Source organism: Pelodiscus sinensis, chromosome 2 (assembly GCF_049634645.1).
Source record: "Pelodiscus sinensis isolate JC-2024 chromosome 2, ASM4963464v1, whole genome shotgun sequence".
NCBI lineage: Eukaryota > Metazoa > Chordata > Testudines > Trionychidae > Pelodiscus > Pelodiscus sinensis.
In genome coordinates, this window is record NC_134712.1 from 150,142,086 (window position 1) to 150,168,123 (window position 26,038).

General features: G+C 41.6%; 1 protein-coding gene across 1 annotated transcript; it reads right to left on the minus strand.

Annotated features, from left to right (window-relative positions):
• Positions 1–169: 169 nt before the first annotated feature.
• LOC142826877 (succinate dehydrogenase [ubiquinone] flavoprotein subunit, mitochondrial-like) lies at positions 170–25,980 on the minus strand. The gene is made up of 11 exons (XM_075919827.1): positions 25,936–25,980; positions 24,856–25,004; positions 22,920–23,044; positions 17,394–17,562; positions 16,279–16,474; positions 14,472–14,643; positions 10,059–10,177; positions 4,144–4,255; positions 2,539–2,669; positions 1,770–1,883; positions 170–578 (listed from the first exon to the last, which is right to left on the minus strand). Exons 1-11 carry the CDS (start codon positions 25,978–25,980, stop codon positions 492–494), a joined length of 1,419 nt encoding a protein of 472 aa, XP_075775942.1. The 3' UTR covers positions 170–491.
• Positions 25,981–26,038: the final 58 nt, after the last annotated feature.

The following is a 26,038-nucleotide window of genomic DNA, read 5'->3' on the forward strand; positions in this document are numbered from 1 at the left end:
AATCTAAGTAAGTAATGATTAATAGGGCACAGTTCCTGTTCTGGAAGCTTAACTTTAAATCTCATAACTTTAAATCTCATCCCCCAATCACAAAATACATGTCTCAAACAGCACATTACAGATGACCATTTCTGTTTCATTTTAAGAAAAACAGATTACACATTCAAAATAAGTGCATTGAGTTTATTTCCATGAGAGAGGCTCCACAACGAAGAAAAACAAGAGATCACAAAAGCTAAATACTGTAACAAATAGGGCTGGTTTAGATTTTATTTTGGCATTAGTTTTGTATCGTCGCTTCAAATGTTTTGAGAGGCACGGAAGAGAACCAGTGTGCACTTTGCTCAATGGCCAGCATATCCCTATTATATCAGTGACAAATGCCATCATTAATATGACAGTAGCTTTCTCAATGAGAATACTTATGTTTACATATATCATTAAGATCTGGCAGACATACATTATTACATGATTTACATAGCTAACCATTATTAGTAGGAACGAATAGCAGGTGGAACTGTTGCGCAGTCTTCTTCATTTAAAGTTTTGTCAATTACAGGTCTGTATTTTAAAGTAACCTAAAGATACAAAAGACAGTATTAACTAAAGCAAACAAGAGCAAGAAATCACAAATTATGTCATAGAAAATACTGGCAACTACTGCTCCATCACAATATTCAGAACTAGAAAATTGACAAAAAAAAACTTGCAAAAAGCAACATTAAGTCAAAAGCATCTCAAATGGGAAAAAAAACCCACCTCTTTCCAGATCTAAGTAAGATTTATTTCTAAGTTCCTTCTTGCTTCCCTACCAGTAACATCTTGGAGCATTTGAAGGCACAGTCTGTATTCAAGGGAATAAAATGCCTCATGTCACTCAACAAATCACCCTTCTGGCACTTAAGGAGGTTAATCACCTGGAAGGGGAGGTGATCCTGAGTACTTCGTATTAGAGCTGTACTGTAGATCACCTTGCAGGGGGAGTGTGCATATAGGGAGGGGGTTGTAAGAGCAGAGATTTTTAAAGCTGTAAATTATTTATACTAAGCATCACCACACACATCTGTGTAATAAGAATTATGAACTAGCCTGTTGTAAGATGAAAAACTATTCCAGTTCCCAGCCAAGTACAAAATCAATTTTCTACAAAGCAATTCAGGAATGGCTCTCATCTTGCACATTTAGTTCTTATACTCCTAAATTATACTACTGTACAGTAGACTTCCACTAATCTGGCACCTTTGGGACCCAGGTGGTGCTGTATTACCAGATATGTCCGAGTACCTGGAGGTACTATAAAGGAGCATACTCCCAACCCAATCCCCCTTCTCTCACCTCCCCTCCCCTCCCCTCTACCAGAGCCAAACTCCTCCCCTCCCTGCTGTAACCCAGTCTCTCTTCTGCCCCAACCTTATGTCTGGGTTCCAAGGCAGCTCCCTATGCTCAGCAGCCAACTGCTAGCAAATGCAGGCTGGACGCTATGTGCACTGGGGACTGTGAGCGGAATGGCGCATGATGGGAGTGTGCATGCGGTTTATAGTGGCCCGGCCGTGAGAGCGGCTGACTGAAGCACTTCCGCGTTCCAGTTACTGCCTGACTATTGGGAGTACCAGACAACTGGACACCAGACTATTGGAGTTTTACTGTATTTAACTAAATGAGGTACTTCATAAAGAAATTTCAACTAACTTCCATTACATTAATGCAATTTCCACTTGAAAAACAGGATGGGACAAAAGCCCCCCCCCCCAACCCCAGAATCAACATACCGTCCCAGTCTTGGCATCCATAAAAGAAAGGGTGTGTTTTCTCCAATGCTCTTCAAAGGGTCTTTTCTGTTGCCCTTGTATTGGCTTGGAAAAGTCATATTCATCTACCCTTACCTAAGCAGTAAAAAGAAAGTATTATGCAGTAGATCACAAACTGCATTTTCCAAATGAATTTAACTACCAACAAGATTAGGTCACTTCTAATTATACTGCTGTAATACCAAATTAATGCTGTAATACCAGATTAAGTTTTGTTCTACATTTTATGTTAATTCCTGTTTTTATTTCAAAATTAGTGCAGAATTTCAGCAAGTTAAGTAGGATTGTAACTGTGTGGAAATTCTAGAGTGCATTATCTTCATATAATGCGTACACTGTTTTCAATCTTTTTATTGCTAGCCAGTGACCATATCATAGCTATTCTTTTTATCAATATTTTAAAAGTAAGATTCAGTGGGACTGATTAGAAGCTGTGTTTATTGCATCAATACCCAGCTGATTCTGGTTACTGAGATACTGATCAATGGGTGTGAAAGGGTCATTTAGATTTACTTAAACCATTGAGGCCACAAATCAGTTTACAAGCTTGAAGTCAATATCAGGAACACTTTTTCAAGCATCTTAAATCAATTTTAGAGTTTTAGGAATAAGCAATGCAAACTGAAACCTCAAGTATATGTGATTTAAAACCAAGATATGTTTGCCAAGAAAAGTTGTCCCATATGTATGAAAACCCTATTTATGAAACATGTTTAAAGTACACAAGCACCTTGTAGTCCTCTCTGGCATGAGCACCACGAGATTCTTTGCGAGCCTCAGCACCATAAATAGTTTGCATAGCACAAATCATCAAATTTTGCAGTTCCAAGGTCTCCACTAAGTCAGTATTCCACACCATACCTAGCAAGACATTACACTACATTGAAGTATGTTTAGCAACAAGTGTAAGTACTTCTCATCAATCTCTTTTGTTTGCTGGTACTGTACTTAGAAGACAGTACTGTAGTCACAACACATGTTTTCCTACGCAAAAAGTGCATCTCCATCATAGCATGCAGACATCTCTCGCCAGTCTTGCATCTTTCATAAGCTGACAATCAATTTTCCCTCTTTTCCATCCATGTGCAGAATAAACTGTGTGCGCACTGAGGCATGTGCAAGTGTGCGCCCCTAGCAGCAAGAGAAAACCAAGCTTTCTGCTGATTACTGGCTGTTGCTGGAATCTCTCCTAAGCAGCCACACAAGTGCACGGTTTACAGGCAACATGTCTGATAATACTGATTAACTGTGCAAAAGTAGCATATTTTGGTTTCGAGGCATGTGCCTGCCACTACTAGAGACAATTGTGAAATCAAACTTAATTATCTGAGTCAAAAATAATTATTAAAGACTAAATGTGCCCAAAATGAGATTGAATCTTGCATGTAATGCATCAAAACACAATTTTGTCCTCATACTCAAGCAGCGTTTGTTTCAGCTTACAAAACTTGGCTCCAAATTTAAATGAGGTCACTTAAAAAAAAAATCTTTGGAGCTAGCTGGGCAAAAAAGCTTTTCCAGCAGAATTTTACTGGTATCCAGTGGATACAGGCTACGTTTTTAAGAAACTGTATAATCCAATTGCAGGGATCACCAATACGCTGATATCATGTCATTCATCCATAAGATCTTAAATTGTAAGACAGGCTTTTCCTCAACTTGGTGTCTAACAATCACTACAGCCTGTAACACAGCCTCTTTTAGAATGTTCAGTTCAAAGCCCATCTCTACAAGTAGCTACAAAAAGAAAAGTTGCGGAAAGGAAAAAAATAATTTACCGATTATTTAAGAAACTCTTGAGTTGTATCCTATTTTTAAAGGAAAAGGTGTACACCCTCCTTAGAGAGCTTAGTAAAGCTGGATTTGTGTATCTTTTTTCCCCAAATAAACATATACCAGAACATTGTTAAGAATAGATTAACCTTTACACATTATACTATTTTCAGGATTTGTTTATAATAAATTAAGACTAATATCCTTCTGCATATTTGAGGTGAACACACACAAGTTTTCTGGGAAGGAATAATATTTTCCTTATATTGAAAAGTGTTAGGTTTTTTTCTAGTTTGTGTAAGTTAACTAACATTTACACGTCTGATTTTTTCTAATCTACATTTGCATTCTATAAAACATTCAAACAGAACCTCTTTAAAATGTTTCCATGCAAATTCACAAATGTCAAGACAACTACAACAATAGTTTTGAAACTGCAGCTCAAGTCAGTTGATTTTTATATTAACTCTTCATTGTAACTGAAAATACCTTTGAAATGTAGAGGTAAACACGTACACCCACAGGTAACAAAATGAACACACAAGCTACTGTAGAATTGTACCTCTGTCAAATGTCTTCAGGTCATCCAAATCACGATAAATGTGGCCAAGTTTCTCACAGCCTTCCTGTAGTACAGAACCTGTTCGGAACACTGCAGCATGGCTTTGCATTGTCTACAAGACACCAAAATGTTTTAAAAAATAGTATACTTCCAAAACCTGTAAGAAGTTTCAAGGAAGGCATTAGAATGTCTTTTGTAATCTCAGTTTCTACAGAATTAAGCTTTCTTTTATAATTTCCCGTCATTGTGGTTGCAAACCCATTCTGTATGTGAAATAATGCAACGATTCCATCCTGAATAGGAAATCTGAAAAAGTTCTAAGGGCCAAACAATCCCCCACATATTTATGCAGGGATCGTCGAATTGAGGACATAAATGCGTGGTTGCGCAGGTGGTGTCGCAGAGAGGGATTTGGTTTCTTCGATCATGGGACTCTGTTCCGGGCACAAGGATTGCTAGGAAGAGATGGGATCCATCTAACCAAGAGAGGAAGGAGCATCTTCACGGGCAGGCTTACAATCCTAGTGACGAAGGCTTTAAACTAGGTTCGTCGGGGGACGGTGACCAAAACCCTGAGGGGAATGGGAAAGTCGGATACGGGGAAGAAATGCAGAGAGGAACTAGCAAGAAAGGAGGACCCCTGTTTCAAATGGAGAAGATAGGGTGATCAACTGGTTACCTGAGGTTTTTGTACACTAATGTGAGAAGTCTGGGCAACAAACAGGAGGAACTGGCCCAGTCCAAGAAATATGATTTAATTGGGATAACAGAGACTTGGTGGAATGACTCGCATAACTGGAGCACTGTCATGGAAGGGTATAAACTGTTCAGGAAGAACAGGCAGGGGAGAAAAGGAGGGAGGAGTTGCACTATATGTAAGAGAGCACTACGATTGCTCTGAACTCCAGTATAAAGAGGGAAAAAAACCTGTTGAGAGTCTATGGGTTAAGTTTAAAGGCACAAACAACAGCAGTGATGTTGTGGTTGGTGTCTGCTACAGGCCACTGAATCAGGTAGATGAAGCTTTCTTTGGACAACCGAGAGAAGCTTCCAGATCGCAGGCCCTGGTTCTCGTGGGGGACTTTAATCACCCTGACATCTGTTGGGAAACCAATATGGCAGTACACAGGCAATCCAGGAAGTTTTTGGACAATGTTGGGGATAACTTCTTGACAAGTGCTGAAGGATACAACAGGGGCCGTGCGCAGCTTGACCTTCTGCTCACAAACAGGGAGGAACTAATAGGGCAAGTGTGGAGGTGGGTGACAACCTGGGAAGCAGTGATCATGAGATGGTAGATTTCAGGATCCTGACCAAAGGAAGAAAAGAGTAGTAAAATATACACCTTGGACTTCAAAAAAGCAGACTTTGACTCTCTCAGAGATCTGATGGGCAGAATCCCCTGGAATGCTAACATGAAGGGGAAAGGAGTCCAGGACAGCTGGCAGTATTTTAAAGAAGCCTTATTGAAGGCACAGAAAGAAACCATCCTGACGCGTAGCAAGAGAGGCAAACATGGTAGGAGACCGGATTGGCTTACGGGGGAAATCCTTGGTGAACTTAAGCACAAAAAGGAAGCTTACAAAAAGTGGAAACTTGGACAAATGACCAGAGAGGGGTTTAAATGTATAGCTCGAGGATGCCGGGGGTTATCAGGAAGGCGACAATGGAATTACGACTGGCTAAGGATGTGAAGGATAACAAGAAAGGTTTCTACAGGCATGTTAACAAGAAGGTGGTGATCAGAGAGGGTGTGCAGCCCCTACTAGATGAAGGAGGTAACCTAGTGAAAGATGACGTGGGGAAAGCTGAAGTACTCAATGCTTTCTTTGCTTCCGTATTCACGGACAAGGTGGGCTCCCAGACTACTACGCTAAGTGACGCAAGATAGGATGAAGATGGACAGCCCTTGGTAGGTAAAGAACAGGTTAGGAACTATTTAAAAAAGCTAAACGTACACAAATCCATGGGTCTGGACTTAATGCATCCGAGAGTACTGAGGGAGTTGGCAAATATCATTGAGGAGCCTTTGGCCATTATCTTTGAAAAGTTGTGGAGATCAGGAGAAATCCCGTATGATTGGAAAAGGGCAAATGTAGTGCCCATCTTCAGAAAGGGGAAGAAGGACGATCCAGGAAACTATAGCCTGGTCAGTCTTACCTCGGTTCCTGGAAAAATCATGGAAGGGATCCTTAAGGAATCCATTTTGAGGCACTTAAAAGAGAGGAAAGTGAATAGGAATAGTCAGCATGGATTCACAAAGGGCAAGTCGTGCCTGACTCATCTGATTAGGTTCTATGATGAGGTAACTGGCTCTGTGGGCCTGGGAAAGTCAGTGGATGTGATATACCTTGATTTTAGCAAGGCTTTTGATATGGTCTCCCACAATATTCTTGCCAGCAAGTTAAGGGAATGTGGTTTGGATAAATAGACGGTAAGATGGATAGAAAGATGGCTAGAAGGCCAGGCCCAGCGGGTAGTGATCAAGGGCTCGATGTCAGGATGGCGGTCGGTTTCTAGCGGAGTGCCCCAAGGTTCGGTTCTAGGACCGGTTTTGTTCAATATCTTTATTAATGACCTGGATGAGGGGATGGATTGCACCCTCAGCAAGTTTGCGGATGACACTAAGCTAGGGGGAGAGGTAGATATGCTTGAGGGCAGAGATAGGGTCCAGAGTGACTTAGACAAATTGGAGGATTGGGCCACAAGAAATCTCATGAGGTTCAACAAGGACAAGGGCAGAGTCCTGCACTTGGGACGGAAGAATCCCAAGCATAGTTACAAGCTGGGGACCAACCAGTTAAGTAGTAGTTCTGCAGAAAAGGACCCGGGGGTTACAGTGGATGAGAAGCTGGATATGAGTCAACAGTGTGCCCTTGTAGCCAAGAAGGCTAATGGCATATTAGGTTGCATTAAGAGGAGCATTGCCAGCAGATCCAGAGATGTCATTATTCCCCTTTATTCGGCTCTGGTGAGGCCACATCTGGAGTAGTGTGTCCAGTTCTGGGCCCCCCACTACAAAAAGGATGTGGACACACTGGAGAGGGTCCAGCGGAGGGCAACCAAAATGATTAGGGGGCTGGAGCATATGACTTATGAGGAGAGGCTGAGGGAGTTGGGTCTGTTTAGTCTGCAGAAGCGAAGAGTGAGGGGGGATTTGATAGCCTTCAACTTCCTGAAGGGAGGTTCCAAAGAGGATGGAGAGAGGCTGTTCTCAGTAGTGACAGATGGCAGAACAAGGAGCAATGGTTTCAAGTCGAGGTGGAAGAGGTCCAGGTTGGATATTAGGAAAAACTATTTCATTAGGAGGGTAGTGAAGCACTGGAATGGGTTACCTAGGGAAGTAGTGGAGTCTCCATCCCTAGAGGTGTTTAAGTCTCGGCTTGACAAAGCCCTGGCTGGGTTGATTTAGTTGGGATTGGTCCTGCCTAGAGCAGGGGGCTGGACTTGATGACCTTCTGAGGTCTCTTCCAGCTCTATGATTCTATGAGTAGGGCCTGGACCAGTAGGAAAGTAGAACCACACAGCACCACTCTACTCCCAGCTCTGCTCCAAACCTTTCCGAAGCCTCTGCCCCCAACTGAAGTCTGGCTCCAGACCTGGCCCTCAGCCCCCTTATCCATGTCTGCATTTTCCCCTGGTCTCATGTCTCTATTCTCAGTTCTGGGAAGAAAAGGGAGGGGGGCACAAGCCCGAAAAGCTTGGGGGACTACTGTCCTAAAATGTAAAAGCTACCAGGATTCCACAATGTAATAGGGAAGACTATAAAGGAGTTTAACTAGGAAGAGCAGAACTGAATGACAGAAAACTCCAATTATTCTAAGATTGTGGGTAGGGTTTGGGTAAAGTACCAACACTTTATACACAAAACTGGATCCCTGAACAGCATATACTGATTCTAGGTGCAAAAGTCACCTGTTTTGCTATAACCCCTGACTGGAATCAAATAAAGCTTGATGCATTTGCAATCTCCAATTATTAATTTGTGATGTTCAGAATTTTCAAGAGGTCCTGACTAAATCAATGAAAGTTTCTGAATCACAGTGAACTCAACTTACAAAAAGAACTGTTGTATTTCGAGTATAAGTCAATTCTGTGCTGAGTGAGGTTCAGAAGCACTTTAAAATGACTCATTAAAGTTATGACTATAGCCTAAATTATTTCTAAAAGGGCTTAAACTCACTTGGCCCACATTTTTGTTTGTAACTGGATACCCTCTCTCTACAAGTTCAACATGGAATGATCTCTAGGCTGTTAGTTAAGGTGGATTAAAGTTCTTGGAAGTTTAGCTTCATGTTGTGTTCAGCATCAATTCTCTAGATTTTGCTATAATTAATAAGAAAATTAAATGAAGGCATTGCATGAAATTAAAAAAGGGGGTATTCAACACAGGTAAGAAGGATTTTTTTTTTAATACAACATATAATTATATTGTGGAACTCACTATTACAGCACATTGTAATAGTGAGCAAAATTCCGAAAGGGAAAGGACATATGTATTGATAACAAGAATATCCACTTATAAAAACATTTGGAAGAGATTAAATCTTACGCTTCAGGTTTTAATCCAATCTTTAGTAGAGATCATGGCAAGGCCTAATGTAGGTAGAAATTACATCACATGTTTACTGCAAGGTTCTTGTATCTTCCTCTAAATGATAAAATATGGTTGGAAGTGAATACAGGACTAAATGGACCACAAGTCACATCTAGTATCAGCTCCCGTGTTCCTAAAACTGTTGAAGTGGCTGTCTTACTACATTTCACTTCATGCATGAAGTGTAGTTATAGCCATGTTAGCCTCAGGATACTAGAGAGATGAGGTTGGCAATGCAATATTTTTCTTGGTCTAATCAAAGATATTACCTCATTCACCTTGTTTATATTTCACTTTTACAGCTAGGTGTTTCCTTCAGGAAGTAATCTTGGCTACCAATCAGATCCATATATAATGATTTGCAAACTAATCACTTAAGTCTTGTCTAAACACTTATAAAAACATAGTTATAGATTTGGCTTCTGGAAAACAGATTAAAGGCCACATTTTCACTTGCCGTGCTAGAGACCGATAATCTGGCATATGGTTTAGCAAGCCTAGTTAAAACCCATAAATCAAATGCTGAGGGCAGCTCCAGTCAGCAATGCCCTCAGTCCCAGTCATGAGAAGGGAAGCTGATGGGAACATTTACTCCTGTCGTCTTCCTTCTGTGAAGATGGCACCAAGCACATCTTAAGGTAAGCCAACTCCAGCTATGTATTTTACATAGCTGGAATTGTGTACCTTAACCCAACCCTCCTCTCTAGTCCTTATATATGCACAACATCTCAGAATTTGTGCGCGCTATGATTTATCAGATGCTGAGCTTAAAGCATAGACCAAAGAGCAAGAACAGAGCATTTTCATTGGTGAGTATGAAAATATTTCATTGGGAAAGGTGCATCTGATCAGATCAGACAAAAAGTAGATCAAAAGAGGATGACTGTTTCAAATAGACAGGAATAGAATTCCCTATAATCTGAGCCCTTGGACAGCTGCCCAAGTCAGATTAAAATGCCGCTCAGTTCATTAGTAGAGCGCCCACAGCTCTGATTCTATTGAAGGTGCACATCTGCTCATGCCTCAATGCACATTTTTTTCCCATCTAGGTATAGAGTAAATTGAGGGAACATTGGAGATTTCAAGCGGCATTTCTTTTTCCTAATTTAAAGGACAAGGGTGATCTTTTGGGCAGGTGATTCAAGCAGAAAGATCTTTGTGTAGAAAAAAGGCTGATATTGATAAACTTCAGTTTTCCAAAGCCTGAGCTTCATTTTACTAAATATCAACTTAGCTTTCATAAATATCCACAGTATATCTTAAATATCAACCTCAACTCAAGATATTATGCTCCAGTCACTGGTACTGAGGTCCTTACCTTCTGCATATTAAGTCTCAATTCTGATGTTCTTATGTTTCCATTGGCAAATCGTAGTTTGTCAAGATTTGCAACAGATTCTTCTCCAGCATTTGGTTTAATTGAGGGAACTGATTCTCCTATGAAGGGTAAATATCTTCATTTTTCTTATTCAATTATTTCAATAAGATCAAGATTTAACGATCCTCAGGCTTTCACAATCTTACAAAGCAATAATTATTTTAAGTGTTTTTTCTTCATTTTAATACATCAAAGTAAAAGTCTATGAATAAACAATAGAACCTGGAAAGTGATAAAATACACTTTTATGAAGCAAGACACATGTACTTTTTCTTGTATTATGTGGGATGCTTATATGAAAACATGAGTTCAGGATTCATCAATTCTCTGTGTTTATTCTCCACCGGAACTTGTTAGAAGCATGTTTAGTGGCTAGAGAGAGTATAAAATGAGATCACCCATGTTCCATTCCTGTCTGCCACTAACTTCATGTGACTTCAGTCAAGTTCCAGCCTAACAGTACTATGCTTGAGTTTCCTCACCCGGAAAGTGCAGCTACTACTTACCTGCTTCATGGGGATGGGTATATTCAGTTCATTTATGTTTACAGAGAACTCTGGGATTAAAGGAACCAGAGTGCAATATATTAACTATGCTGTCGAACATACATTTTTGTATGTTTTGCATCACAGGCGGTAAGTCAGGATGCATAATTGAACCAAAACATTTCAGAACAGACTTTCCACACTACCATTAAGTATACAATGTTTTACAGCTTGAAAATGGTTTAAATGTTAGTGTTAATTCTACTGTAATTCTGAAAATATATTTAACTTAAATAAAAGTGTAAATAGAATGTTAAGATAGTTAAGCTCAGAAGTAAGACAACAGTAAAAATTCCAGCCTTTACTCACACTATCCTTGATAACACTTCACACTGTGTCAAAGAAGACCTCATCAATACAGCCGCTCCCCGAGTTACGAACAAGTTATGGACCAACACTTGGTCCGTAACTCGAAGTGTTCGTAACTCGGATCCCATAGAGTTACATAGAGACCGCGCAGTTCGTAAGTGCGGATTGCTGTTCATAACTCGGATCCGCATTTACGACTACTTTGGTCATAAGTGGAGGTGGTCGTAACTCAGGAAGTGGCTGTAACCAAAGAGGAAACCAAGTTTTATCAATACTATGGAAGTATGCTATCCTATGCCAAATATCTATCCATTTACATTCTGTATTAGGTCCCAAGGGGGATCTACAGTTGATAATCCCAGGGTGTAGAACAGGCCTGGGCAAAGTACGGCCCGCGGGCCGCATCCGGCCCACCAAGCTACTGGATCCGGCCCACAGAGACAGGACCTCCTGCTTGCCCCGCGTGCCATGCAGAAAAGTAGTTGCAGGGCTCTGTTTCTGTTTTGAAACTGGAGAGCAGCGGAGCAGTTTTAGGATCTGCCCCGCCCCCAGCACATTCCCATTGGCCGGTTTCTAGCAGAAATCAGCCAATGCAACTTGCATGTTAGAATAACAGGCAGCTAAGAAGAACCATGCCCCCTCTCCTGGGCTCAGACAGTCATGAAGCACATGGCCAGTCAAGCAGGCTGGGAAACATTTTAAGCTCTGTAGGCAGGCAGGCAGGCAGGCAGGCTAGTTTGGCAGCTAACAAGTAAGTCTCTTGGCCACAGCCTGCTTCTGGCACCCCAGCCCTTTCCTGCCCCAACTCTCTGCCCCCCCCAACATACCCAAACCCTCTGTCCCCCTCTCACACCCATACCCCCTCCCAGACCTGGCACCCCAATCTCCTACCACCCTAGGTCACATCCCAAACCCCTGCATTCCAGTCTCCTGCCCTAGGTCACAACTGCCTGCTTCATCCCAATTCCCTCCCAGACTCCAGTCTCCCTCCTGCACCCCAGTCCCTTACCCAAAGCTCCCTTTTGCACCCAACCTCCATTCCAAAACCCATGTCTCCATGAATATCATGGAAGAGTGCAATCCTTGACCACTTTTCAAAATCTTGGAGTGGCCCCCTGTGACGGCACGTTGGGGGTTCCCCGTCTCCTGCACCCCGAAATGGCACAAACAGACAGTACCAGCCAGTGGAATTGAGGGTGGTTTATTGCTCCTCCAGCACAGCGCAGCACAGATGTAATCTGGTTACAGGAACTGGGCTAGGAGGCCTCAGGCCCCCTTGAGATGGGGGAGACTGGGCCCCTAAACTCCAGCTCCTCTCCCTAGGCTGTCTCATCCATCCTCCCAGACAGCCACCAGCCAACTAACCCACTTCCAGCCCTGCCCCCCAGCCAGGGCCGCATTCACCTTCCTTTGTTCCTCTCCATGGGGGGTGTCTGGCCACTGGTTCAACCAGTTTGTCCTTACCTCTGCCTAGTGAGGTTTTCCCTGCTGGGTCTTGCTCCAGACAACAGAGGTCACCACAGCCCAGCAAGTACCCCCACTACGTCACACCCCCCATCAAAAGTTATTGGCCACCGCTGCTGTAGAAGTTAATGTAGGCTACAGGACACACACAAGCATATTTGGGCACAAACTGATCTGTAGCACTTAAATGATGTGTGTAGACTCAAACTCATACTGAGGGAACAAGAGTGGTACAGCCCAACTGAAGTGGTAAATAAGGATGGAGTGTCACATCTACTCCATATACAGAGAAAATGCAGTGATTATCGTTGTTGACAAGAAAGATGTGGGGAAAAGATCTCAAGCCTATACCTAGTAGACAGACTCACAGTTCTCAGAGAAATATGTATATTTGTACTGAAGAATTATCAATGGGGAGGATGAGTGGCAAGAGTTAAGGTCAGCGCTGGTCATGGGAACAGGAATCTCTGATTTAATTTAGATATAAGAGATCTGTTTTTTGGTTGAAAATGTAAAGTGTTCTATTATGATTTAAGTTATCTCAACCTTAATGCTTAGAGTTTCATGACTATATATTGTTCCCAATTTCAAAAAGGCATAGGAAGTGAGCCTATCATACAATATTTAAATCCCGTTTCTTCTCCCTGGCTAATATTAATAAAGCCTCTCTAATAAAAGAGTTAATCCAACTAAGATTCCTAGTTTGAGAGTACATTCCTTCTATATCTTGGCCCACATACCTAGTGGGACAGGGCTGAAGAGAGGTAAGTGGATGTTGTTTTAGATACAGATTTTATTTATACATGTAAACTAACCAGAAATGAGGGGCATTATGCTAACCTTTTTAAATAAACTAAAATAAAGTGTTCTTCTGATCCATAAAAATCAGAAGTTATTAAAATCAAAACCCACGGTAACCGTTTTAGAATGAGCTCATGTTTTTATATAAAAGTAGAACAACAGAAGTTACAGTGGAAAGATCTAAGTATTAAGTCATTCTGTAAACTGCTTTCTAAAGTATCAGATATGTTGCCATCTGACATGCACCTAAAGGAATTAATTTTATGTTAAAATTTTAAAATGTAACATGTTATACGTGCAAGGCTGCAGCAAATGTCATCATCTCAGACTTGTTTCAAGTAAGAACAAATAGTATAAGGTGAGTTTGCACTGTATCTTCCATCTTAAAATGTAGTACACTCCAAGACCTTGTTTCTTAAAACTCATGATAGCATCAGTAGTATTAAATTGTTCTGGTATGGAAGAAAATCCTCTCAATCACATCGTCCAATTGCTTTGTCAGAATTATATTGCCCTACAATTAGATACAATATAGGGACGTATGAGACTAGCCGACTATCCGATAAGCAGAAGTTTGTGTGACGAGTCACTTCCCACCCCCCCACTTTGCTGCCTCTATCAGAGAGAGACAGCAATGGGGGGGAAGCGGGGGAGGGAGGAGAGAAGCCGGAGCTGGTGTGGGGGAGATCCGGCTTAAAAGCCAGTTCCCCCCAGCACCATCTCTGCGGAGGGCAGGGTAGGTAGAGTCACAGCAGGGAAAGGCATGAGTGGGGACTGAAGCAGCCTCTGCTCACGCTGCTTCTGCTGCAATTCTGCTATTGAAATGTACAAGAGCCCCATTTCTAAAGGAAGCCCTGAATTCCCTGCACGGCTTCCACTTTTGAACTGTAGCAAGAGTTCAGAAGGACTCTTGCTACAGTTCAAAGGCGGAGGCGCTCTTGTAGAGTAATTGAATAGTTGATGGAAATCCCATCAACAATTTGATTAGTTTATTAATCTAAATTTAACATCCCTAATGCAGTATGGTGAATTCTTGACGTTAGTAACACTGCACATTATGTACAGCAACAATAGAAAATTGCAATAGCTTTATATTTTCAATAGTCTAGCTATTAACCCTATAATTACTTGCTAAGATGTAAAGATATAAAGTAATAGAATGCCTTTTAGAGGATGGGAATTGATAACAATTTGTTCTGACAATATTTAAGGAGTTAAACTTGAACAGTCTTACCAGGCTTGCATAATTCTGCAATAGTAAGGGCACAAGCACGACCAAAGACCACCAAGTCCAAGAGAGAGTTTGCTCCAAGTCGATTAGCACCATGAACAGATGCAGAAGCTGCTTCACCACAAGCATACAAGCCTGGAACAACTTGATCTTTGCCATTCACATCTGTAATTACCTGTAATTTCAAAAGAAATTCACTCAACATGTTTGCAAAACCATCTGTAAAATAAGGATCACTAGCAGATGAGGCCCGTTTTTGTCTGGGCAAAATCTTATTGCCTAAATTAACATAGGAAAGTTCAAGAAATTAAATATACGTAATAGAAAATTTTATTCATGTACTTGCAAGAGGTAAAAGAGTTTTGAAATCCTGCAAAATTCAACTTCAAAGATTCATTTTATTGATTTACCATATATAGTAAATTTGAAATCAGAAACCTGTAAAGCTTTCATTACTCTTTCTGTAATTAATTTGAATTATTTTGTGATTTGCAACAGTAAAACTTTTCTTTGCACTAAAATTACAGTAGAATAGGTGACTCAATGTTAATTTTGTTAGCAAATATTTTGATGAACTCTACTCATAATAGCCAGGACTTTTTTCTGATGGAAAACAAAATAATTATTTAAATCTTTCACTCAGCATATTCTGGTGTAAAAAGTAGTGCATTCAGCAAATTTAAGTGGCAGGATTTTATGAAAAATTTGGTATCTGTAGGAAAGCATGAAGTATGACTATTTGGCACTAATAAATCCAGAAACTCACTCTTCAAAATATGTAACAGATTTGTAGTACAGCATCAAAGTTTCATTGTATTTGAATATCAGTTATTTATCTTGAAAGCACAAAGTCAGTTCAAATAGTAAGCAACCAATTTAAAGGTGGGAAAGGGAACACCATGAAAATAATTTATTAACTGAAAATATCACATTCTTTTATGCAATTTAATTATCAGGGCTTGACAAACGGGGCGAAATCTACTAGCCAGCTCCGTGCTGCGGATGCGCAAGACCCGCATTGTGCATGCGCACGCCGCTGGTGAACGGGGTGACCGGATGAAATCTACTCACCATGGGCGAGTAGAAACAGTGATTTGTCGAGCCTTGTTAATTATGATGTTTTACCGGCATCAATGTGAGACAAAGCAGCATGGCTCACCAAAATATTTTTGTAGTAAAATTCAGAGCAGAGTGGGAAGAAAATTGGACTCTATAATGCCAGACCATGTTGACAAGGCAGAATTTTATATTTATTTTAAAAACTGATCTAAATAAACTAATCCAAGAAATCAGACTGGTAAATTCTCAGATTTGCTCAGCCTGACACAGGGACTGGTTGCCATTAAAATTGGTATTTACACAGCAGTGAACTTAAGTTACCAATTTTAGTGCAGAGAATGCAGTAATGGAGCTAATAATCCATATCACCTAAACCTTTAATGATTTATAGTTCAAGCCCATCTATACAGCCATTTTTAACTATACAGTATTACCCTCGTCTGAATAAACTTTCACATGGACAGTTTAAAGAACGCCTGTATACTTAATGCATATTGAAAAGACTACATTTCATATTTTGCATATTGTCTCTGGAGTTCCATCCCTATGCAAACATCCCAAGAATGCTGTGACAACTTGTTTACAAGACAAAGTTATAACTTTTTCAAGTTATCTTAATATTATATCATTTAACATACTTGTACATATAAATTTAGTAGCAAGCTCACTTCAGACTAATTTTATAAGGAACCCAATATTTCATTTCTACTAGAGAAAACAAGATTTCACGATACTGATCTATGATAGTTACCTGCCCTTTGTAGTTAGTAGGAATACCTCCCATATTGTAATGCACAGTAGGAAGAACAGGAATAGGTTCTTTTGTGACATCCACACCAGCAAATATCATAGCTGTTTCTGAAATTCCAGGGAGGCGCATTGCTAGCTGTTGTGGTGGTAAATGGTGCAACTGCAAATATACATGATCTTTCTCAGGGCCACAACCCCTAATGTGAAAGGAAATAGGAGTGAAAGGTTGGAATACTGCTCTCCACAGAATTTCCCCTATATAAAAGCACTCATTTCTAAAGTATCTTGACCATATTATCTAGACACTATATATAAAGACTTCAATTTTATCCAGTCATCTGCATGGTAACATGAACCACAAAAAACACCAGAAAAACAGAATTTAAGTCATTTTATTTCTGCTTTGAATAATCATTTGGGAGTTCAAAACAGATATTCACAACCAAATGTGTGTGTGTGTGTGTGTGCGCGCGCACGCGCTTACAGATGCATCCTATTTAGAAAACTGATGCATCTGGAAGCAGAGAAGAGCATCAATAACTGACCTCCTTCCCCAACCTTAGTACACGTAAAATGTTCCCCATTCTACTGTCTTTCCTACCATAATTATGAAATTCCTGTATTTTAAATGAATTTCTAAAACAACTTTAATATGAAGTCTCCTAGTGTCCTGCAAAGATGTTGATGTTACAGCAATTTACAATTTGTAGATTACAGTTATCAGACCATTTAGAAATTATCTAGTGAATCATCAGGTGAATGTTAAGAACATCTGTGGTATCTTTTGACTTCAGAAAAATATCAAACAGGTATGGGCCAGATTTTCAAGAGCACAGCAGCTCTTGCTGTCTCCAATGAGAGCTGATGCGTTCTGAGTGTTTTTGAAAATCTGGCTTAAAGCTTTAATTTTACTAAAACAAAAAAGACTAGAGAACTTTTCTGATTACCCTTTTAAAAGGGATCAAGATTTTTGCCTAAAATATATGTAAAATCTTCAGCCTTCTACCAGTTTAACATGGCTGCTCGAGATGATCCAAAATCTTCCATGAACTATTGCAACTCCCTATCTGCTTTTACCAAATACAAAAACTTATGTCACTGAAAAATTAAACAAACCTTCCTTCGCGGATTTCAATCGTCATAGAACGAGACACAACATCTCTGGAAGCAAGGTCCTTTGCAACAGGCGCATATCTCTCCATAAATCTTTCACCTTCACTGTTAATAAGAATACCTCCTTCACCACGACAACCTTCTGTAATAAGACAGCCAGCACCATAGATGCCTGCAAAGCAAGAAGCAGCAATGTTATGAAATACTTACAAGATAATTTTGTAATCAAGTTATTGTAAAAACAAAAGTATTTAATTTAAAAGATACGGAGGATTCCATAAGACAAAAGTGACACAGATCTCTGGCAAAAGGTCCCCTGTTCTTTGCAAACTGCTCTCACTTCAGACCGACAAAAATATCTTATAGGATGTTTATCTATAAAACAGTAAAATGTAAGGGTACGTCTAGACTACATGGCTCCGTCGACAAAACCATGTAAACTAGTTTACCCGGCATAGTCAATGAAGCAGGGATTTAAGTAATCCTCGCTTCATTAAAATAAAAATGGCCACTGCGCTGTGCCAACGATCAGGTGATCTGGCACAGCGCAGCAGCGTTTCACGAGGCATACTAGAGCAGTCAACAATGGCTTCCCTTGTCGACCATGCCGCATCTAGACTACCGCGCTGTGCCGGATGAGCTGATCGTCAGCACAGCATGGTGGCCATTTTTATTTTAATGAAGCTGGGATTATTTCAATCCCCACTTCATTGACTATGCTGGGTAAACTAGTTTACATGGCTCCGTCCACAGAGGCATGTAGTCTAGATGTACCCTAAGGTATCTACAGAAATGTTTGACTTGTTAAGACTCAATACTTGTGAGATGTATACAAAAGTAATATTTACTGAAAATGTATTTATTCTGAAAGTATGCTTTATGGACTTGGAGTAAAAATTAGTCATGGGGTATTGTGTCTTAGTGATGACCTGTTCAAGCAAGGTAAATACAGGGCTGACATAGCCTAGAGAAGAATGCTTATGTGTTTGAAAGGCTGAAGGTGTCAGAAACCTGACACCCAGCACAATAAAAGACAGTCCCTTTTCCCAGAAGCGGGGAATAATAAGGTCACTCACAGTACTGGCTACCACGAGAACTGTTACACCTCTGAATATTAGAAAGTTAATATTTTAAATTGCTTTCTATTATATTCCACCCTTGGACTGATTTTATGACAGTCTGCAATTCCACATAATTGCTGCTCTACTCCTTACAGCTAAAAGGAAGGAGGAGGAGTGCAACAGATATGCTTCTGTGGCTCCCTGGATCACCCAGGGAGTAAAGACTTAGCTCAGTATTATCTTCTCTTCCCTCAAATTTAGCAAGACCCTCTTCATTCCTCTGGGTGATCCTGGGAAGTGACAGTGTTGACTGATTTACAAAATTTAAAGGAATACTGGTTTTGGTAATTCAAAAGCTTAATTAACATTCTTTGACCAAAAAAAATATTAATGTTATACATGTGTATATATATTATATGTACCACCACACAATGAAATAGTCAGAAAATTGTAGTTATAACACCTTTGACAGTTAAGAAATTCAAAGATCAAGTAACCATATCTCATTCACTTTTCAATGTGGACCATTAGCCTTCATTACCCCTACGTTAAATACAGGTTCTTTACTACAAATAACAAGGATAATCCGAAAGACACACTGTACTTCACTTTAACACCAACACCTAGTTTCTTAGCTTCCATAAACATTTTTATAATTACAATATAAGAAGCAGTCCAACAGATTTCCACCTACCCTAAAAATGAACAATTGCTGGAAGACGTCATGATATTTCAATACATCTTCCCCTTCCCACTCTCACTACAATTCAGATATCTAGCCAATTTACTTGGTAATTATGTCCCCACACCTTCTGAAATCACACAAACTGCACAACAATAAACTTATGACAGGCCTGGCAGGATGCAATTTAAATTGATAGTTGTCCATAAAGGTGGGCTTCTCCTAATAGAAATTAATGGAAAATAAATAGATGACAGTCTCAAACACATCCTCCCTCTCACATAGCACCCACAGGAATTCATGTTGTAGGCCCTGCAATCATATAGGCAATTTTTACAGTCCTGATGTTATGATTCCACTTGCTAACTGCTAGGAGCACAGAGGCTGCTTTCAGACAGAATCCACTAAGCAGCTGGGTTGGACTTCCCTATGGCTGTGGGTTAGTCATCATGGCCCTCACCAACTGCTTCTGCTCTCTCTGCCATCACCAGAGTTTTCTCCATACCTTGCACCTGCAAGGATCCAGTCAGTGTTTTCTCTAAGCTGCCTGGCAGCAGAGCTTCACAGGTGATTAATTAGTCAGTCAGCTCCATGCAAGGAGCCCTGGGAAGCTGTGCCACCACACAGCTTAGAGCAGCAGTTTCCAACCTTTTTAAGCCCAAGATCACTTTTTGAATGTAAATGCAACCCAGGATATAGCTCAAACCCAAATACCCTTGCTCTTCCTCCTTCATGCCTCTCCTCTCCGAGGTCCTGCCCCTGCTCACTCCATCCTCCCTCCCTTTCACCAGGTAGGGGCAGATGGGTTTGGGCACAGGCTCTGGTCTTGGACTAAGGGATTTGGAGCGTCAGGGGCTTTGAGCGGAGCCTTGACCACAGAGTTGGGGGTGCAGGAAAGGGTTCAGGTTACAGAATGTGTAAGAGTTTGAGTCCAGGGGGCTCAGGACTAGGACAGGAGTTTAGGGTGCAGAAGGGGGTTCATACCTCTTGTGGCTCCTGGGTGGTGGTGCAGTGGGGCTAAGGTAGGCTCACCCCTGCCCTGCCCCACTCTCAAAAGCAGCTAGCAAACTCCCTACAGCCCAAGCCCTATTGTGCCCCCCATCCGTTCTGTGGGGATAGAATACATGGTGGGAAGGGGCACCCTGACATCAGTGCCCCTCCTCTGCACTACAAGCAGGAGGCTCTGGGTGGGAGGGCGGAGGGGAGAGCTCCAAGGGCAGAGGGCAGGAGCAGCATGGCAGTGGGGGGAGTGCAGCTCAAGTGCTGTGCTTGATAGCCTCTTAGCCAGCCAGTCACGATCACCTGTCAGAGGCTCTAAGATCTATCAGTAGAGCTCAATCTACTGGTTGGTGACCATGGGCTTAGAGGGAACACTGGTCAAAGCCTGCTCACTCACTGGAGGGCACTGGGACTGTCAAAGGAAGAACCTTTCAGCAGCTGTGTGGCCTTCTCTACAACTGGGGGTTCATCACTCTCCTTAACATCCCTGGCCAAGGATCTCTCTTCCCCAGACCAGGACCAGAGTCTCCTACAACTTCTGTCTGGGTGCGTCTAACCCCTTGGCCATGGAGAGAGCCCCCTGCAGCCCTGCTCTAATCCCAAAATTCCCTTTAATTTCCCACAACTGTGAAAATAATGTATATTAATACTTAAAACTTCCTCCAGAATACTTGATGAATGAAATGGACGTAACATGGAAAATACAAAGGCAAACGTGCAGGGGCCTGAACTATGAAAACCCTGACTTCAGTTATTAGGATGTCTTTAAAGTTCAAAAATACAGTATTGATTAATTTGTTTCTTAATTCTGGGAAGCATTAGTGTCAAGAAATCAGTTGATAATTCCTAAAGAAATAAGATTAAAGTGTACAATCTAAAATTTAAAACATGAAAGGAAGAATTCATTTGTTATTTTAAAGAAAGACTCAAATGGAGGCAATAAATTACAATTCTGAAAGGTGAATATAAATTGATGTATAAAATTATTACTAGGGGGCTGCGCCCCATGCTCACCAATCCCCCTTCTTGTGGGGGTTAGGCAAACCCAACTCTCCCCACAGCCACCGGGGAGGTTGGGCTGTGGCTCCGCCAACCCAGGCCCCTTCTCTTCTCCCTTCCCTCTGATGGTCCAGGCCCCTGCCCCCCGCGAGCCTGGACCCCTTTTCCATCCCTCTCCCCTCCCCCCCCCCCCGCCAAGCTAGCCTGGGCCCTTTCTCCCTCCCCCCACTCCCCAGCCAGCCCAGGCCCCTTCTCTCCCCCATGCCTCCCCCCCACCTCGCCTCTCCCAGCTGCGGTGTGTGCCAGGCTCAGGTCTAACCCTGGTGGCCAGGGAGGCACAGGTAGTGCTGTGCACACACAGTGCTTTGGGGCACTGCAGCCAGCTGAAGTGGGAAAAGCAGCAGCGTGAGGGCCACTGTCCCGACCTCTTCCCCATGAAGTCCTGCCTGTGCTGCTCACTGCCCTATCCCTACCCACAGAGCCCAGGGTTGCCATCCACCCACCGAGAGCAGAAGGGAAAGAGCCTACAGGCCAGTGTGATGGCTCCCCGGATGGCTCGGGTGCTTTGTCAGCTGCGGCAAGTGCAGCTGCTGGAGAGGGGGTCAGTCTCCATGGGGGTAGATGGATTCCAGGAAGTCGGGCACCACGCTCCAGCTCCCCAAGAGCCTGGTGGCAGAGGAGCCTTACTCTTAGTACTTGTCACCAGGCTGCTGTCCCAAGCACTGCACAAACACTCCCACCCCGGTCTATCACAGCTGCAATGTGGGGTCTGCCAGCCACTGTGCCATGTTTCTTGACACTGAAAAACCTATGGGGTGGGATAGAGGAAGGTGAGTAGGTGCTTGGTTTAAAGAAACAATTGCAAGTGGTGAGAGGAAGCAGCGAGGTCAAGCTTCAGCTGGGGGGGAAGGAGGAGGCAGGATGCAGAGTGACGTGATAACATCACCCTGTTGTCCCGCAGGAAAAAACTTTACTATATAGAGAGAGATTTGTTACAGTATTTGAAGCCCAAAATTAACGGAATGCAAGTACCAAAAGTACGTAAGTACATTTCTATGCAATTGTAAAAGTTTCTCCCACTTTACTTCATAAGACTCCTGAATTGAGGGATCTATATTTCTCCTACCACAATTGCAGATATCAAAAACATCTAAACAATTTCAATGAATGGAAATTCTTTGCTCCATTTAGTTGCTTACAATGTTAACTTTTGCATGAGAATCTGTAGCCTGAAAAGAGGTGGTAAGGGTAAGTGGTAAAGCTTTTAAGCTGTTTAACACACCACAGATCTTAATAATGTAAAACTGTGAGGCTTAATATTTCAGAGATGTTCTTTCTGAATATTTTAAGTTCCTGGAAAACAAAGGTTGCCTTCCTAGACTTGTAATCAAGTGGTTCTCAACCAGGGACAAACATACCCTAGGGGAGAACATAGGGACCTTCCTGGGTACTGTACATCAACTCATCTAAATTTTTCTCTAGATTTAACAATCATCTACACAAAAAGCACTATCAAAGATAGAACTAACTAAAATTTCATACAATTATCTATTCATACTTCTCTATATACTGAAAAGTACAATATTTATATTCCAATAGCTTTATATGGTAAAAGTCAGAAAGTATACAATTTGAGTAATAGTGTGCAGTGACACTTATATTTTTACATCTGATTTTGTAAACTAATTGTTTTCAAGTGAAATGTAACGTGGGTGTATGCACACCAAATCAGACTCCTGAAAGGGATACAGTAGTCTGGAAAGGTTGAGAGCCAATGTTATATTGTACCTGTAGGATGGAACTGTACAAATTCTAGGTCCTGGCAAGGAAGGCCAGCTCGTGTGACCAGAGCTGTGCCATCACCTGTGCTGGTATGAGCAGATGTGCAACTGAAGAAGGTGCGGCCATATCCACTAGAGAAAACATTTCAAAAATTAAAATTTGTCTGCAATAGTTTCCTTAAGAAATCAGTAGAGAAGCAGTCAGATATCATTAGGATATTCAGCTTATTCACTGCACTTTGTGCAATGCAGATTTATAATTCAACTAAAGCAGAGGATAATTTCAACACAGCATTCAGTCAGCCACTGTAATCATTTATCACACAATTAAGATATTCACACATTTAAATTGAATCAACGGTGAACAAAACTGATAGATTATCTGCTATGTAACTTGACCACAGAGAGCATCATCTAGCGCAGGGTTTCCCAAACTATGGGTCGCCTTTACATTTCAAAAGGGTCCCCAGGTGGCTCTTAAGGAACCATTCACACATTTTTTGAATTGCCCTGTGCCACCAAATCTTCCTGAATTGTCAAAATGGGTGCCCATCTGGAAAAGGTTGGGAACTGCTGATCTAGCTCAATTAGTATCTGAGAAATAACTTGAGACCAGCAGGTGGCAGAGCAATAGCACTACCCTTTCTTCACAATTTCTAACCAGAGTTCTTTTCATAAACTGTCAATAGAATCCACTGGACACGGGTGGAGGGAATCGGGGTACAGGAAAGGATGCAGAAATTTGAGTTGTGAGCTAGGGCAGGAGGGGACTGATCTGGGGCAGGGGACTGGGGCGCCAGATCTGGGAGGTAATATGGATATAGGAGGGGGGCAGAGGGTTGGGGAAGGGAGGGATTGGGGTGCCAGAGGTAGGCTCTGTCAGGAGACTTACCAGCCAGCAGCAGTTCCCGAATCATCCTCCCTGCCTGCTCCGCCCCTGCACAGGCCGCAGCCATGTGCTCTGGAGCACCTTGTGCTTCATGGCTGCCTACTATTTAAATGGGCAGCTCCCATTGGCCAGTTTCTGGCTAGAAACCAGTCAATGGCATTGTGCTGGGGGTAGAAGCAACTCCTGAAGCTTCTCCCCTCCCCTCCGGACTCACAGTTTTTAAAGAAAAACTGCCCCACAGCTGCATTTCTGAGCGGTTTGTGTGGGTGAGGCGAGGCAAGCAGGAAGCCTGCCTGGCACTCCTCGCAGCGTTCATGGGCCGGAGCCAGTGGCTTGGCGAAACGGATCCAGCCCATGGGCCATATTCTGCCCAGGCCTGCAGTAGGCCCTACATATATGTTTTCCTGCCATAGCCAGTTTACATCTAGCATTTTAAGTAAAAGAAGAAAGTACAATGTAACTAAAATATTTAAAGATTATCCTTCACTTCACAGACTACATTAACTGCCTCCACAGACTCTAGCTTCATAACTTAAAGCCTTTTAAATTACTCAACCTTAAAATTCAAACTTCAATCAATGCAGTATATTAAAGCATGGAACTAAAACTAATTAGAGTAATTAAATTGCATGTATTCTGTTTTTTTACCCAAAAGATAAAAAGTGATTTAACTAGAGCAGGGTTTCCCAACCTATGGGTCGGGACCCAAATATGGGTCGCCATTACATTTCAAAAGGATCGCCAAGTGTCTCCCCCAGGTAGTTCTGCCCTCCCTACTCACCCCGTTTTTGAATTGCCTTGGGTCACCAAGTCTTCCTGAATTGTCAAAATGGGTCCCCATCTAGAAAAGGTTGGGAACCACTGAACTACAGGCAGTATTATTCTCATTTAACAGATAGGGAAATGAAGAAATATGAAGTAATACGTATTGTGCTAGGTCACAGTGTTCCAATAGCATAATTTGAACTCGAACCCTTGCCTACAACCGTATTTTTCTCCTCTAGCTTCTAGATTATGCTACCTCACATTATAAAACATTTTTCCATTACATTACCCAGTGGCAATAACAGTGTTCTTTGCTCTTAAACGATGTATCGATCCATCTTCTATGCAAAGTGCAATGACCCCACAACATTCACCATTTTCCATCAGGAGATCCAAGGCAAAATACTCAACAAAGTAGCTGGTATCATATCGTAGAGACTAGAAAAGAAAACATTTGTAACAGTTAAGGAATGTGCAAAAGTTAAAGCCACCCCACTTTTTCAATGTCTCATTAAAGGGCTTAGTTAACATAAGAATAAAATCAGACTCCGTTTTCATGGAAACTATTTTCCAGATAAGCCTGTATGCAGAAAGTCTGCGGCTCTTTTAGGATGATTGTATTCTAGAATATAAAAAACTTTTAGATTGAAGAGGTCACATTTAATTACCAAACCATTTAAAGGAATACAGTCTCACATCAAACTTGTCTGAAAATGTTTAACCTATCAACATGAAGTTAGGTGAGAAAAAAAAATACATTTTTCATTCTACTTTGTGTGTTTGACAATACCTAGTATATGGTGAATCTCTCTTTTTAGGTGATCTGTTTCTATCCCATACACTACTAGCATGTTATCCCTCAATTTACCAAGGGGAAACTTCACTTTACACTTCAAGCACTATAAGGGGGTGTTAATGGTGTGTGTTTTAATGGGACTGAGGAATGGACTGGCTTTTGAGATTTTGCATTTCAAATGCCACTTTGAGGATACAGAGTGCCAGCAATAAGTGGATCCCTGGCGCTCCCTTCATTTCTGAAAGAACCAGATAGCAAATTGAAGCAGGTTTCTGATCTCTCTTCACCTTCCCTCACCCACCCCCATACTATTTCTCTGTATTATGGTTCCACATACAGACTTCATTCAAGATTGAGAGGAACAATTAGCTAAGGCTCAGTAAACAATGCATGAAGTACATGGGCTGTTAAATTAGGTCTAGAAGCCATTTACTAGTTCTTAATGGTATGCTGGGTATTTGTTCTTTTTTATGGCCTTGCACAGCAGCGTGGTGGTAGCATTTTTTCATTGTCAGAATCACGCTTACTGTAACTGCCCATTTTTCTTGCTGTGATCGTGGAGGCTAGTTTTACTTGATACTTCCTTGTTGGGGTGTCCTGCCACTCTACTTGACCCATGAAAAGATCAAGATGAACTCTGATTTAAAAAAAAACAAAAAACCCCACCAACCAACAA

Excerpts from the sequence above, each read along its gene's own strand:
- LOC142826877 (XM_075919827.1), bottom strand. The coding sequence starts at position 25,980 with ATGGGTCAAGTAGAGTGGCAGGACACCCCAACAAGGAAGTATCAA. Across the intron at positions 17,563-22,919 it reads TGTACAGTTCCATCCTACAG|GCATCTATGGTGCTGGCTGT; the intron begins GTACAATATAAC and ends CTTGCTTTGCAG. Across the intron at positions 16,475-17,393 it reads ATTGAAATCCGCGAAGGAAG|GGGTTGTGGCCCTGAGAAAG; the intron begins GTTTGTTTAATT and ends CTTTCACATTAG.